General features: G+C 41.4%; 1 protein-coding gene across 1 annotated transcript in view; it reads left to right on the top strand.

The window, feature by feature from the left end:
- The window catches only part of FBN2 (fibrillin 2), a 242,827-nt gene that overhangs the window by 78,567 nt on the left and 147,130 nt on the right, over positions 1-17,130 (top strand). The window contains exons 8-11 of the mRNA XM_037901659.2: positions 4,590-4,715; positions 8,419-8,571; positions 9,332-9,565; positions 13,417-13,554. Of these exons, the coding sequence (XP_037757587.1) occupies positions 4,590-4,715; positions 8,419-8,571; positions 9,332-9,565; positions 13,417-13,554 (651 nt within the window). The remainder of the gene's footprint in view (positions 1-4,589; positions 4,716-8,418; positions 8,572-9,331; positions 9,566-13,416; positions 13,555-17,130) is intronic.

The following is a 17,130-nucleotide window of genomic DNA, read 5'->3' as shown; positions in this document are numbered from 1 at the left end:
TGCAGAGCTCCCTGTGTGGGCTGGGAGCAGGGGAGTGATAAAGCATAAGTATCTGGCCAGTCCTTTCCTATTCTCCTCACAGGGCCAGGCTCCAGATTCTACCTCCTCATTACCTGGAGGGAAAGTGAGTCCCAAACTGTAGTTAGAATTACAATAAAGGGTACAAAATTGTATAGCCTTTTAAAGGCTATGTTTATTGCACAGTAGAGATTTTGTAAGTAGACGGTGCTGCTCGTTAAAGTAGCAGCAACCCACCTATGCAAGATAAAGTAAAAATGAATGAGAAACGCCTAAGTTTCAACAAGCGCATGTTTTTAGAAGGTAACATTATACATGTAATTCAAGTTATTTCAATCAATTTCTGTGTGTCACAGGTCTTTCCCACACTAAGTCAGCAAAAAATAAAAGCATCCTGCAAAAGACTGCTGCAGGTTTGGAGGTGTCTGTGAACAGTGCCAGACAGATAGTCCTGGACAGTGAAGTCTTGAATCTATTTGCAGAACCAGCACAGTAACAAAGATGGACAGTGTAATTTTCTTCACACTACACTGCCATTGTGCTGGAACCTGATGTGCAGGGTTTGAGAGAGTAGAGAGCTTCTCTGTCCATGCAATCTGTGACATCTCTGCTGAAACTGACAACACAAGAGGAACTCTATTCAGAAAACATGAAAAAGATCCTTGTGGATGATTTGTCCTTGCCAGTTTTCCTTTCTGTCCGTCTTTGTGACATGGTGCCTTAATTTTTGTTTGTGTAGAGGGGATTATCATTCTTGTTTTTAACCAATTATCAGTTGTGATAGAAATGCACTGCTTGGAAGATATCAAGGCAAGGCATGCAACCGGTTCCAGTTCTGCTATGATTTACACACATGGGTTCATTTCATTGGATTAAATAGGATGGTAACCCATTCGCCACATCATATATTTGGTCGTAATGTAGTAAATTTATGCAAGATTTTGTAGATTTCCTGGGGGAATTACTTGGTTTGGATTTATACCACCATTTGGAATTTTGAAACCTCTGTGGTGGTTATCTATGATGTCACAAGTGAAGCTATTATTTCTTTGAAAGTTTTGATCTGGCAAAAATGACTTTTTTCTTACAAAATGCCTAAATCTCTACAAAGTGTGGATACCATATGTATTATAAGATGCCAGTTAAAAATTGCCACTGTAGGTTGGGTGCTTTGTTAAAATAAAAGACAGTACCAAAGCAGTGGTATATAAAATCTAACTGAAAACAGTAAGTGAAAAGCGATAAAAATATGTCTAATAAATCTTTGCTCTTAGTGTTCTTTTAAAGCTTGAAGATTCTTCCTATTCTGATATTCTTTTTTTCCATTTGACAAATATTTTAAACTATATACCAAATGGATTATAATTCATTTTATTTATTTATTTATTTATTTATTCATAATAATTTATGTAGCTGTTTTTGGTAGTCCCTCAGTGAGGTGTTGGGTCCTATGCAGAAACAAAGGACGATGCAGTCTCTGTCCTAAGAGTTTACAAGCTAGCTCTATACTGTTTGTTTTATTACTGGTATAACAAAAGCCTCAGAAATTACGTGTCTTCAACAAAAATATAGTTAACAGCTGCTGCTGAATCAGCATAGGAAGCACAAGCAAAAGAAGTATTAAAAATATTTGGTCCAATTATGCCCTCTTCCTCCTTTTCTGCATGGAGACGGGGGTGGGCCACTGAGCTATGGGAGGAATAGGGAGATTGTTCCCCAGTCTGCCCTGCAGAGATCCATAGAGAAAAGCAGTAAAGCACAAAGCTGTGTTTGTTTCTCAGTTGTGAAATACTGGATATATTTATAATAGTTTTTTCTCAGTTGTGGAGTAGTGAATTTTTTAAAAATCTGATATTTAGAATGTGGGGAATAATCACCACAAGTAAGGAAGGCAAGTAAGTATGTTCAGTAAATTTATCATTCTAAACTATGGTGAGTCCTTTAAAGCAATATTTTAAATAGCCTAGTTGAAAAGATTATAATTTTTCACTTCCTCTGATTAATATTCATAGTGTAAAAATGCAATAAAGGTCATATGATCCTCTAAGATATAAACTATGTGGATGCTTTGGTGGTAGAGCAATGATAGCTGTAAGGAGATGTCCCTTGTACAAAAAAAGTACCTAAAAATCCCCTGAAAATTTTACAGTGAACATTTCACCATGTTTTTTATTGGTTCCTTCACAGTGCAACCATACTAGGGCTGTGCATTTTTCTTTCCAGGTACAGTATGAGATTGTACCCTCTAGATCAGTGGCTCTCAACCTTTCCAGATTACTGTATCCCTTTCAGGAGTCTGATTTGTCTTGTGTACCCCCCAAGTTTCATCTCACTTAAAAACTACTTGGTAACAAAATCAGACATAAAAATACAAAAGTGTCACAGCACATTGTTACTGAAAAATTGTTTACTTTCTAATTTTTACCATATAATTATAAAATAAATGGATTGGAATATAAATATTGTACTTACATTTCAGTGTATAGTACACAGAGCAGTATAAACAAGTCATCTGAATGAAATTTTAGTTCGTACTGACTTCGCTAGTGCTTTTTATGTAGCCTGTTGTAAAACTAGGCAAATATCTAGATGAATTGATGTACCCCCTGCAAGACCTCTATATACCCCAGAGGTATACATACCCCTATTTGAGAACCATTGCTCTAGATCCACATTCGTGCATGGAGGATTCCTTTGCGTCTCCACCTAGTGTGCTGTCATCCCCGTGACTTTGTCCCCACACTTCCTTAATCCCATGGGCACTCTTCATTCGTCTGGAGTCTCCACAGTGGCAAGGTTGAGGACTGGATAGAGTGGGGGAGATGAGATGCACATTGTACACTCATTGGGCCCCCAATTGTGTTTCCGTAGAGGAGACAACCCAGCACAGGGCTATTTTTTTCCACATTACTCCCCCTCCCCCATCTACCGGTGCAGCCATGACTAAGGAACCAGAGGTGCTGCATGGGTCACAGCCAGTGCAGAGCAATATGGATGATCCCTGGAGCTCTTCCAGGTTTGGGGCTGGGTCTCATGACTTTCTTTAGTGGGAGTGAAAATCCCAAGTCCTGAAGGGACTGTATGGGGGACCTCTGCAAACGGATCCTCTTTGAGAGTTCTTTCTTCATAGCTTCTTCCGCATACTTTATGAGAAATGATCTGGGCCCAAAAGTTTGTTTTTTTTGGGTTTGTTTTATGGGGTAAAACTCTCTTAATGTCACTTTGCAACCAAGAACTTAAATGCAGACTGAGCCAAAAACACCAACGTTTTCCAGGCTTTGGGTGGTGCAAAAGCCACAAAGTTTCATATGCTTTCAACTGGAAAACATAAGTCAGCCCAAGTTTGTTGGAAACTTGGCCCAAGCTTGCTCAGAATTCATCCCAGGATTAACGTGAGCCAGGTTTCAAGTTTATTACAAAACCTGAAACATGGCAATTTTAATTTGGCTGCAGGTTACATTTAAGAGAGTTACTCAGAACTCCAATAAACAGAGGTCACCATAAAAAAAAAATCAGTGTGGAACTAGAATTACAAAAAAACAAAAAACAAAACCACTACCACCAAAATGCCTATCTTAAAAAAATGTTAAGGTTGCAAAATGAAGCACTCAAAACTTAGGAAATACTTGATACTTGAAACTGCCCCCTTGTACCTATGCATTATGATGCAGTCTTTACTTACCTGATCACATAGTAGTTCTTCCATCCCAGCCTACTCCTCTCTGCTGCTCACCTCTCAGCATTACAGTCAGACTGTCTCCTTCTCCTCACTGTGTGGGCACCAACCTGGGGAGCACTGAAAACACAAGTGTGTGTTTAGCCCCTAGCACATGCTCTCAATTCTGATACCCAGCACCACATCACTCCACAAGTTTTGCTCTGATCAAAACTTGCTCCATTGACTTGGTGATATCTCAGTTCGCATGCGATGCGACCACTGCTTTCAGTGGGACTGTTTGCATAACCAAAGATTAGTTCTATGAAAGGATGTACAAAGATTGAGTCCACTCTTCTGAAGATTTCAGTACAGTTTCTTTGAACTACTTGAGGCTCGCAAAGCATCAGGAGTGCAGCTGGATTTGGCTAGCTGAGAATTCTCACAGAATGGGGAGCTCTTAGCAGGTGCAGAGCCATCATACTCGACCCCTATTCTGCCTTCCCATGTTCAGCCCTAGAGCAGGGGGAATATTAGGGGTAGGGCTGAATGGTGCTGCATCTCCGCTATGCTCAGCTGCTTTATGGTCCCAAAGCGATCACAGCCAGCTGATGTGAGTTAGAGCAGCGTCCAGACTGCTTTAACCTACTTTAGGATTTAGGGTGGCACAGTACTGGAACATACAAGGAAAGCCGGCACTGTGTGATCAGCCAGCTTTAAACAGACGACCTGTTAGTGCGCTGCAAACCACAAGTGCTCCATCGACCACAATGTTTGTACCATTGCAGTACGTTATTAAATCTGAGCTGCATTCTAACTGAATGTAATGCCCTTCATTTTTTAAAAAAAATCTCTTCTTTGAAAAGCATTATATGCAAGTATTATGTTAATCACCTGCTTCTTCTTCTTCGAATAGATATTGATGAGTGCAGCATCATTCCAGGGATCTGCGAAGGTGGCGAATGTTCTAACACTGTGGGAAGTTATTTCTGCATTTGTCCACGTGGCTATGTCACATCTACAGATGGATCCCGCTGCATTGGTAAGTACATCCTTCTGTGGGATCTTAGGGCATTCTCAAGCCAGACTCTGGCCACTACTGTAGCTTAGAAGCAGGAGGTGGGGCTATTGGCTGAAGCTCTCCTCTAATGGAAACTTTTGCTAGGAGATCCACACTGTACACAGGCACACTGGCTTTTCTGCCACAAAACCTAAGTCTGTTCACAGTGTTCCACTGTACAGTCCTGTTTAGAGGGCCACTGCAGGGCACCAGCTGCAGAGTTGGAGACTCTGCATGGGCTCTCTTATGGCCCAGGACCCTCAACCAATACAGTAGAAATATGTTTTGGGTTTTTTACAGTTCTGTGCATCTGCAGCTGGGAGCAGGATTAGACTCTTAGCTAGGAAATAATAAGCCTCAGTTGTGTGGGCAGACATGAGAAATTAGAATCACACTCGTTGCTTAACTCTGCTTCTGGTGAAGTCAAAGGCAAAACTCACCTTGGTTTCAAAGGAGCAAGCTTGAATCCTTGCTTAATATTTCAAGGTCTGCCTTGCATAGACGTACTTTACCTTCTGAATGCCAGCGTTAGAAGTGCACTCATGTAAACTTAGAAGACGTCTACAGGAAATGAAATGAATTGCTATTTCATTTGGCTTGAGTGGCCTTTTTCCATTTGTAAGAATAAAACAAAGATCAAATGTCATTAGGTTAGAGCTCTTTGGATCTGACTTTTCAAAAATCTGTTTCTGTCCTTTTTAAAATATGTGTTTGTTTTTAGATGTGGTAGTATGTGTCATGGATCTTTTCACTATGTTTGTTTTACAGCTGCATGTATGCCAAGCGTATGGTTTTAAATGTAATGTTGACTTGGCTGAAAATATCGTTTACGCTGTGCAATAAACCATTAGCTGTTAACCTACCATCATGTGTCACTTACAGTGTAGTTTCTTGAGGTAGTTGTGACACTAAGAAGTAGAGTAGATATTACATTTTCAGGCTCAGATCCAGCAAACACGTAAGCATGTGCATAACTTTGTGTTGACTTGTCCAATGATGGTAAAGTTTCTCACGCACTCAAGTGTTTGCAGGATTGGGGCATAATTTGCTTGCAGTATCTAGGTGCAAAGTAAGTGAAGGGCAGAATGGCAGCCCATTCTATTAATTTAGATGGAATCAGTGGGCCTAAAGAGTCAAAGGATGACTCTGTCACTGTCCTGTATTAAACAACGTTAAACAAGGTTTGGGCTTTGATATACAGAGACATCAGCCTGCTTAGTACTTAAACAGAGCCTTTGCTGTGCTGGCAAACACACCATTAAAAATCCTTTTGATCTTTTATTAAAGATGCAGAAAAGATGGGAAAAACAGTTAAAGCATTTGAAATATAAAGTATTACGTATGGCTTTCATTTTAAAAACATCCCTTGTTCCCTTTGGTGTTAGCTGGAGAGAGTTTTTAGAAGTGCTCCCCACCCACCCTTTGTTTGACAATCTCTTAGATGGTAATAACTATCCTGCTTGGGGAAAAGCAAACAGGTTAGTTGAACTGGGCTGGAGCTGTTGTTGCTGTTATCAATAAAGCCCAACCCCATTTCCTAGAAGACAGAACAAGACAAACACACGCAAGAGGGGAGAGAAAAGAACAGCAATGATTAAAACTATGCAGCTTGTTTCTGATGTTGACTTTCCCGTGTAATCTTGCTTCTGGAAAAGCCCAGGCATAGGCATGCTGTCTTATTAGCCACTCTGAGGCAAGGCAAATTTGTGCAAGCATTGCGCATTGTTCTTTTCTGCCTCTTGTGTTGCAGGGTTATAGTCTTGCAAAATATACAGTCTTGGCCAGGTTAGCTGGATTTTTGTTAGACAGAAGGAAAAAGTAGACTGATAGAAAAGACAAGAAATAAGGTGAGGAAGGAAGAAGCATACACGGGATGTGTGTGTGAGGAAAAAGTCTTACATCCCAGCTGAAGCTGGTGGAAGTGGCAGTGTCACAATAGATGCTGGGGTCCCAGAAGACAGTGGGGCAGCCATGATGGTGGAGCTTGCTCCTTCCCCTTGTTTCAGTCAGCAAGTGTTACACTTGTACTCCATTGACATTCATCCATTCTTATTTTCATCCCAAAGTCTCTCTCTTTCTTAAGGATCTCAAAAGCAAGTGCTGGGTAGATTAGCTCACCCCCTTATTATTTTGTCCACCAATTGTGCCTAGTTTCTTACACACCAGTTTTGGTTAATTGATTTCTGGTACCACACTTCTCTTGTTTGTCAGACCTGATCTTAACTCAGCCCTTGAGTTATATCAGTAGGCCTTTTTGTTTGGACTAATTCAATCTCCCTTTTGCACCTTTTCCCATCAACATTGATTGTTATATTCTGATATTTTGTGAACTTCCACTCACTTTTTTACAATTTCACTATTAGGGTAAATTTACAGTTATTACAACAAGCCTTATAACTGTGAATTAACCTTTTTCTGTCAATTTAAAAAATCTTAGCGTAATTACTCTTTTTGTTCGGACAGCTGCAGTTTTTCGCCATGCACGATTACCTGTGTCGATCCAGTTCTAGAAAATGTATGTACATCTGTAGTTAGTCAGTGGAACTTCTGTAGTGAGTAGAGCAAGGAAGGTTTGACACATCTTTTGCGCGAGTAATTCAAATGCGTAGTTTTGAAAACTTGCCTTAAATGTTCTGAATTACACTCTTCAGGCCAAAGTAGCTGTATGGGCAAAAAATACTACAAATTGGTCAGTTCAGTTTAGCAACTAAATAAATTGATCAGGAAAAATTTAGCAGAGTCTAATGTTGTTAATCCAAAGTGATTTGATTTCAGATATGTTGTTTAACCAACCTAAAAAATGAAAAGATGTATTGCACTGTTGAAACATATAGTGTATATCCATTTATTGACAGTATAATTGCGATGTAAGCTATTACATGCAATTTTTGGTAGCTTGTCACTAATTTTGATAACATACATTTATCTTTGGTCCAGTCCTGCTTCCCTTTAGCCAATTTGAGTACTGCCTTACTCTATTATTAGTTCCAGTTCAATGGCTCTACTTGCCAAGTAAGGGTGTAGGGTGTGCACAGGCTTTATGTTGGGCTAGATTGTGCATCTGCAATACTCCCTTTGTAAGGGACAGCATGTAAATGCATTGCCCCAGGAGCAGCACAGGGAGGAAATCATGCCTTGGAGGCTCCAAAAAGTAGCAGATCACTACTTCCTGGCCAGCAAGTTAGGCTGTAGAGCCACCCACTTCCTGACCATATACTGTGGGGAGGGAACAGCAACCATACAATATTTGCTTACTTTTAAATGCCCAGAGCAAAGGTCTGGGGAGGCTGCACAGGTTTGTTTGTGTATGGAGAAGCAGGGTTTCTTACTCTTCCCTATATTCCAGGATACCTGTACAATGTTCTGGCTAATAGAGATTAAATATGTGGTCATTTCCTTGAGGAGTCTGTGAAGGGACTTGAGGGGTTTCCTATGGCTAAAGTGGAAGTAGTGGAAGATGAATTTGGTAGCAACATTTTGGATTAACGCAAGATTACTGTCACTGAAACATTATGGCATTGCAGTAAACCGGTTGTTAATAAACTTTGTCTGAATATATTGAAATTTGTTTTTATACAGCTTTTCAGTTGCTTTTTTTTGCTATTACTCCTAGTGTTTGCAGTCACTGGGGCAAATTTCTAAAGGACAGTTCATATTAGTGTGGTTTTTTTTAATTAATGTCCAGATCAAAGGACAGGCACATGTTTCTCCAGCTTGGTGAATGGTCGCTGTGCACAAGAACTTCCGAATAGGTTTACCAAAATGCAGTGCTGTTGTGAATCTGGTCGATGTTGGGCCATTGGATCTGTTCCTGAGATGTGTCCTGTGAGAGGCTCTGGTGAGTGGTTTTTGCTTCCCGTTCCAGTTATGACAGAGGTTGTTGGAAGCATTTTAAACTACTTTAAAATCAAAGCTTAAAAAAAAGTTAGGAGTTACATTATTATTCACTTTTGTGTTTTCAATATGGATGTTTCCATCTGTGAACCATTTTTTCTGGTCCATTATTACTTAGGACCAGTTTCTGTAACCTCCTTTTGTTGACATTGGAAGTAGTTCTTGTGAATTGAGGAAGATTTTGTGGTCAAGCTCAAAGAGAAAATGAGTCTGAGGATCCATAGTTCATTACAATGTAAAGGAACAGATGCTCTCTTTTTCTATAGATTTCATGTTTCTTTGAACTGGTAATGTACATGACATGAGTATATCACTTAATCTCTTAGCCTGGCACTCACATAGCAACTTTCCACATTGGTGGCGTAAATATGTTTTCATTTTACCCATGCTAAGATATCTGCGGGGCAGGGATTAGCATACTTTTTTATCCATTCCCTGCCAAATACTACACCAAAGAGCTAGGAGTAAATTATAACATGTCCTAATATTACTGTACATGGTATTAATTAAGTAACTCCTGTTGTGACTGTGAAAGCCTCATAAACATAAGAGTAGAAGAGAGAAGACAGTAAGTTCCAAAACCAGGAGTTGGTACTTTATTTTTTTCTTATGATACAGAGTTCTATAGTTCAGCATCTTCTTTACACACTGAATTAGGCAAGCCTGTTTTACTGTATGTCTCTCTCTGTGTTCTTTTTTTGTAGATGAATACCGCAGACTTTGCACAGATGGAGTTCCTGTAGGAGGTGGTTCCAGACCTGTTGGACCAGGAGGCAATGGATTCCTTCCTGGTGGAAATGGGAATAGCTATGGCCCAGGAGGAACTGGATTTATTCCCATTCCAGGTGGCAATGGCTTCTCCCCTGGTGTAGGAGGAGCAGGTGTTGGGACTGGTGGCCAGAGTCCCACTGGAAATGGTGCAATCATTACTGGGCTGAGTATGTTTCCTTGTTTTTTTTTCAGTTGTTTCCCTCTATTTTTGATTGATGAGTTATAACTTTATTGCTTATTGCTTGTGTTTCTTAGGCTTTATTCTGGAAATGAGAACATCTCTTTGAATACACATCCTTACTAATGCAATTATAATCTTTCATGACGGTGGATTTTCTAGAGCGTTTAAGTCCCTTTTTTCCCAACAAAGATCACAAAACGGACATGTTTAATTTTTCTTTATTTGGGTTACAGAGATTAGTTTTCTTATTGGTCCTTCATACACTATAACTACCTCTATCTTTTACAATCCCTTTGTTTACCAGTTATGATCACCTTTTACTCAATTAACTCCTCATTAAGTTGTATGCCTGCAGTGGCTTTAACTTCAAACTTCTGTACTATAGCCATTCATTGTCTATGTAACCCACACACCTTTTGGGTGTGGTGTTCTGTCCCATCTAGTGGCACCGAGACCACTTAGAGAGATTAATGAGTCAGCTCTACAGCCTTAGCTAAGAGCAGTATGGCTTTTAGCTCATGCAGTAGAGGCTCATGCATTTAGCTCCAGAGGCCCTAGGTTCGATCCTGCCTGCCAACAACCGGGATCTGTCAGTGTTACATCTACATATTTGGTAAAAATATAAGTTGAAGTAATATACATGTTATAAATTATACAGTGGTGTGATATATGTATCATTCACATTTCTGGATCATCTACACTCTAGCCACTATTCCCTCTACCTGGGGCTTATTCTAAGACTACAAACCCATGAGCAGCATCAGCTACCCAGGATTTAAAAAAAAAAAAAACCTGCTAGAAAATTGTCCCCCAAATTCCACCTTCCTGAATCAGTTTCAGTCCCCCAAATCCCCAACTACTGGAGGCGGGGACACTAGATAGGGAGGGCTCTGACTTGCTACGCAGAATTCTTTCCCAGATATCTGCTGGTGGGTCTTGCCCACATGCTTGGGGTCTAACTGATCACCATATTTGTGGTTGGGAAGGAATTTTCCCCCAGGTCAGATTGGCTGAGACCCTGGGGCGGGGGGCAGGGGGGGGTTGCCTTCCTCTGCAGCATGGGGCATGGGTCACTTGCTAGTTTAAATTAATGTAGATGGTGAATTCTCTGTAACTTGAAGTCTAAAAACCATGATATGAGGCCTTCAGTAACTTAGCCAGAGGTTAGGAGTCTATTTCAGGAGTAGGTGAGGTTCTGTGGCCTGCAATGTGAGGGAGGTCAGACTAGATGATCACAGTGGTCCTTTCTGATCTTAAAGTGAGTCTGGCTTGAAACAGTTTTTTTTTTAATAAATAAAAACTTTATTTTGTTCACAGTCATAAAATCTATAATCCTGCTACCCTGCAGGGGTAGAAGAGGAAGTTTCATTCCAGGAGAAAGAGAATTCCAGCCTCCCAGTGGGAATCTAACATTCGTTTCTGGATCCTGAAGGGTCTGAGGTGTCAGTTTTTAAAGCCACCTCCCCGTTCTATATTTTTATATATAGAAAACCCATTACGTTATTTTTGGAGGCGTTTTACATTTATTAGTTTTAATTTTTCTCTCCCTCTCAGAATTGCAGAATTCGACTTAGCATGATTAAAAGTTTACAGAGAGAGGGAAACAAGAAATAATTCAATAAATGCTTTTAAAATTTTATCTTAAACATTCCTAATATAGTTTTTCTGTAACATGTAGAGCATATACAAAATATATAATTACATGGTGAGATATTAAAGCACTCATTCAGGATGACCTGCACGTCTCCCTCATTGCAACTTGTGAGTAAAGCAGTCATCGCAAATTCATGATGCTAAAACCTTTATACCACGCTGTCATGTGTGGCCGGTACATATAAAATCTGTGTGTTAGTAACATCCATGCGATACATTGTAGACCTGTTTTATCAAGCAGCTTTGAATATCTTACTTGCATACTGTTCACCAATCCATTGCAGTCAGTATTACTAGCATTCCAAACTACTGAGCTATCAGTACTTTTGAAACGAACTGCTAGAGGAAATCTTTCCTCCTTTTTCTTCCAAATGTGGAATTTTCCCTTCCCCCCCAAAATTATTGCTTTGGCCCAAGGCCTAGGATGAATAATAATCAGTTACTAATGCCTTCAGCAAATGTTGCAGGATCAGGGACTCAGAACAAAACAGTGCATGGAATATTAGCATAAATACACCATAAGTCAGCCTCACCTCAGTCCCTGGAAAAATCATGGAGCAGGTCCTCAAAGAATCAATCCTGAAGCACTTACATGAGAGGAAAGTGATCAGGAACAGTCAGCATGGATTCACCAAGGGAAGGTCATGCCTGACTAATCTAATCGCCTTTTATGATGAGATTACTGGTTCTGTGGATGAAGGGAAAGCAGTGGATGTATTGTTTCTTGACTTTAGCAAAGCTTTTGACACGGTCTCCCACAGTATTCTTGTCAGCAAGTTAAGGAAGTATGGGCTGGATGAATGCACTATAAGGTGGGTAGAAAGCTGGCTAGATTGTCGGGCTCAACGGGTAGTGATCAATGGCTCCATGTCTAGTTGGCAGCCGGTGTCAAGTGGAGTGCCCCAGGGGTCGGTCCTGGGGCCGGTTTTGTTCAATATCTTCATAAATGATCTGAAGGATGGTGTGGATTGCACTCTCAGCAAATTTGCGGATGATACTAAACTGGGAGGAGTGGTAGATACGCTGGAGGGGAGGGATAGGATACAGAAGGACCTAGACAAATTGGAGGATTGGGCCAAAAGAAATCTGATGAGGTTCAATAAGGATAAGTGCAGGGTCCTGCACTTAGGATGGAAGAATCCAATGCACCGCTACAGACTAGGGACCGAATGGCTAGGCAGCAGTTCTGCGGAAAAGGACCTACGGGTGACAGTGGACGAGAAGCTGGATATGAGTCAGCAGTGTGCCCTTGTTGCCAAGAAGGCCAATGGCATTTTGGGATGTATAGGTAGCGGCATAGCGAGCAGATCGAGGGACGTGATCATTCCCCTCTATTCGACACTGGTGAGGCCTCATCTGGAGTACTGTGTCCAGTTTTGGGCCCCACACTACAAGAAGGATGTGGATAAATTGGAGAGAGTCCAGCGAAGGGCAACAAAAATGATTAGGGGTCTAGAGCACATGACTTATGAGGAGAGGCTGAGGGAGCTGGGATTGTTTAGTCTGCAGAAGAGAAGAATGAGGGGGGATTTGATAGCTGCTTTCAACTACCTGAAAGGGGGTTCCAAAGAGGATGGCTCTAGACTGTTCTCAATGGTAGCAGATGACAGAACGAGGAGTAATGGTCTCAAGTTGCAATGGGGGAGGTTTAGATTGGATATTAGGAAAAACTTTTTCACTAAGAGGGTGGTGAAACACTGGAATGCGTTACCTAGGGAGGTGGTAGAATCTCCTTCCTTAGAGGTTTTTAAGGTCAGGCTTGACAAAGCCCTGGCTGGGATGATTTAACTGGGACTTGGTCCTGCTTCGAGCAGGGGGTTGGACTAGATGACCTTCTGGGGTCCCTTCCAACCCTGATATTCTATGATTCTATGATAAGTAATAACGTCATAGTAATGAATTACCTAAATCCAAACCCAATGATTCCTCTCTCATCACACATTCGATGTAAACAGTGTATCATAACCAAGGCCATTTGTTTAATTTTTTTCTAATGTTAATTTATGTCTTTGCTATCTTACTGTCCTATCAATAGTTCTTAGAAATACTTTTTTTTAAACTTCAAAGAATACCTAAACTCACTGATTTCTTTAAAAAAAATTGTTAAAAATAATTACAGATTATGTTGTGGGTGCCTGTTTCACATTCTGATTCAACTTTCTCATCTTCTGTAATCTGTTTCAGCAATCCTCAATCAGACAATAGATATATGTAAACACCACCCCAATCTCTGCTTAAATGGACGCTGCATACCAACAATTTCCAGTTACCGATGTGAGTGCAACATGGGATATAAGCAAGATGCAAATGGGGATTGTATAGGTAAGTGTAAATTTGTACAGTCCAATATTTAGTTTTTAAATCCTTTCCTATTTCATTTTTAAACCCATTTCTCTAAAAATGAGATTTTAATTTTGAGTGCATTTTATTGTTTTCTCCACAGAATGTTGTTAGTATTATTGGTCCTTGTGAAAAATAGTGTTGGAATCACAATTCTTTATGCTGGGACAATGTTTAAGTTTTAAAGGAACAAGCTTTTCGACCAAAATTGCTATGTATATCAGTAAAGAATAGGTCTTTTTGTTTACTATGTTAGTGTGATTGTTGGATCACTGTACATCTATCCTCATACTTTGTGGGCCAGATTCTGCTCTCATTTACTCTGAATTTACAGTGTGGTAACTCCATTGTTGTCGAGTTAGTGTGGATCTATACCGAAGCAGGTGAGAGCATTATTTGGTCCTGTATGTGTGTTTTACTCACTCTTGAATGTGAATGGCAAAGGGTTTTTGTAAAGATCCCAATTGATTAACAGAATTTATATACAGACTTAAATATCAAATGCATTTACATTATAAATCAAAATACTTGAAATTATCTGTGAAGAACTGAATTCAGCATGATGTGTTTTCCCTTCAACTGCTGATGGCTTCACACACTTTTAAAAGGCAGAAAGAATGTATCTCCCACTCTATTTTAGTGGTTCATGATGTCATCAGTTCTTATAAGGAAACACAAAACATGGGACATAACAACTGCTAAGAAGAATTCTGTTTTCAGATATATTGTTTGAAAAAATATTTTTAAGTTTTAATCATTATTTCTGTGCCACTGTGTAAGAGAGAAAACTAGAGACAGCTATGTGTGAAAAGATTCATGTCCCATTAGGGGGAGACACTTCAGTTCATAATGGCAACAAATCTTACTGCTAACATATGTTTTCAGTAATTCCCAGAACATAGGACAAGAAAGGGGTCCTCTACAAAGGAGTCAACTTTTGCTTCCAGTCTTGCTCTATGTATTCAGGATCCCTCTCAACCTGTCTGACTTCTATTTGCTTACTGTGCAAAATTATTTCAATTACAGACGAGAATAAGTCATAAGTGGAGTGTGCAACAGCTCCTTGTGCCTCTGTCCTGTCTGGCAAGGTGGTTATAGAGCAATTTTTCTGGCATAATTAGGATTTACAGGAAAGTGTCCAGGGAAGGATATAGTGGGAGATGCACAGAACTCTCCACCTTGCATCCCTGGCTGAGAGGATTTGGAGGGTTCATACTGTTGCTAAGCTTTCCTGCCCTGGATACCAACGTGGGTCTGCATAGTTGGGGTTTGGATGTCAGGAATTGGTCTCTACTAGCTAAAAATAGGGGTATATTTTTGTGTTCATGTTGTAGTGGAGATTCCTGAAGGTTTCTCATTTAGCATCTGATCCTGTACCATTGAAATCAGTAGGAGTTTAACATTGACTTTAGTGAAAGCATGTTCAGACCCCTAGGGAGTAATGCTGAAATATGCTGAGCACATCCTGAAAGCTGCTATGTGCCCTGAATTGATAGATAGTTAAGGCCAGAAGGAACCACTATGATCAACTGTTCTTTGACTACCTGTAATACATAGGCCATTGAATTTCACCAAGTGGTTCCTGCATCAAGGCCTTAACTTCTGAATTTCTATTTGGTGTGATTTAAGGGGGGGAAGCATATGTAGGGGAGAATTCAGTCTACACATATGTTCTGTTAATTATTTGGGATGTATGGTATAATTTTTTACATTTTCATTAATATTTTGCCATTCACTCTTAAATGAAGAAAACAGAGTTTTGTACTGGCAAAAATCTGAAATGACAGCTACTCCAGGGATAGGAGTTGCATAGCATTAAAGGTCTATCCAGACAGCAATCCACATGATGACAAACTGTGTGGAGTTTGTGATATATAGTTATGTTACTACAGCATGATCTTGATAAAAGCTTCATAGTTCATGGGGGAAATTATCCTTCATGAAGAAACACACTGAAATAGTAAGAAAAAATATTTTTCACACAACTTTGTACAAGCCAAGGCTAAGTGCAGTGTCCAAGCAAAGTTTCATTCATCTTTGAAATTCCTTTCTTGCTGTAATGGTAAAAAGAGTTTTACTAAGACTGTCAACACTTTGTATTGTATATCAGCAACTAGTGCATTAGGAATAAATAATTATAATAACAGTTAACAATAACAAAGGCCTTGTCTAAGAAAGCCTGTAGAGAGACAAGCAGAGACCTTCCTATTTACAGTACACATCTTCCCATCGTATCGTAGAGATGTTAGGACTGTTTTTTTCAAATGTGCTGAGATTTCACTCTGGCATATCAGGTATGACTACTGGAAAAGTCACAACAAGGCCCTTTATTTTTGCCTGAGCTTTGAAGTGGGTGGAGGAATTGTGCTATAGGTTGATATAAAGGGGTGTTAGCATTTGATTATGAACTGCTATTTGATAGTAGGGGTGAGCTGATTGAAGCAGCAGGCTGCAAAGCGGCCTTCACCTCCTGAAGTACGCGCCGGGGGCTATGAGGTCTGGAGACCCCCATGCGCCAAGCGAGTGTCAGGGGATCCAGCCAATCTCCCCGGTTGTAGTCCAGGAGGTCTCCGACTCTCGTGACTTCAGCCAGGATCAAGCTCTGGTGCACCGAGCAGGACTCCGCCACAAGCACACGGAGCTGGGGGTTGTGTAGCAGGGGCTCCGCGAGGAGATCTGCCCCCTCGGTGGTCGCCAAGGACCTGGTCGTTAAAAACAGTTTCCAGCTCCGGAGGAGGTCCTGGTAGAAGACCGGCAGCCCGGAGAGGTCTCGCGGAAGACCTCCCGGACAGAGATAAAAGAGCTGCCGGTCATATCGGAGCCCTCGGATGCAGCGCAGGATGGTGTGCGCCAGTATGCTCCACGCCGAACTGCCTGCACCATAAAGGAGCCTCTGTAGGGCCTGGAGGTGGAAGACGCGGACCTCAGTGTGCAGATACTTCAGGCCCTGTCCTCCTTCCTTCAGGGGTAGATGAAGAACCCCTACAGGGGCCCAGTGCATTCCTGACCAAAAGAACCCCAGAATCGATGTCCGGAGGTTGGTCAGGAAACCCGGGGCCGGGACCAGGGTGTTGAGCCAGTACCAGAGCATGGACAGGACTAGTTGATTAAGCACCAGCGCTCTCCCTCGGAGGGAGAGAGTCCCGTCCATTTCCGGAGCCACTCTATCACCCCGCTCTCTAAGTTTTCCCAGTTCTCCGGCGGAGAGGGATGTGTGTCAGAAAGGTAAACGCCGAGGTAGAGCAGCGGACCTGTGGTCCACCGGACGGTCTGAAGCGCGGGTGGGAGGGAGCTCGCCTGCCGCCAGTCTCCTACCGCCAAGCCAGAGCTCTTGACCCAGTTGACCCGGGCGGAGGAGACTGCCGAATAGATGGCCTGGCAAGCCTCCACCCGTGCCAAGTCGCCCGCGTCCTGGACCATGAGGAGCACGTCATCGGCGTACGCCGACAGGACCAGCCGCAGCTCCGGCTCCCACAGCACCAACCCTGTCAACCTCCTGCGGAGGAGGCAGAGGAAGGGCTCGATCGCCAGAGTGTACAGCTGGCCCGAGAGGCGGCA

Source organism: Chelonia mydas, chromosome 5 (assembly GCF_015237465.2).
Source record: "Chelonia mydas isolate rCheMyd1 chromosome 5, rCheMyd1.pri.v2, whole genome shotgun sequence".
Lineage (NCBI taxonomy): Eukaryota > Metazoa > Chordata > Testudines > Cheloniidae > Chelonia > Chelonia mydas.
Note: the sequence above shows the minus strand (reverse complement) of the source record. Positions and strands in the feature narration are given on the sequence as shown.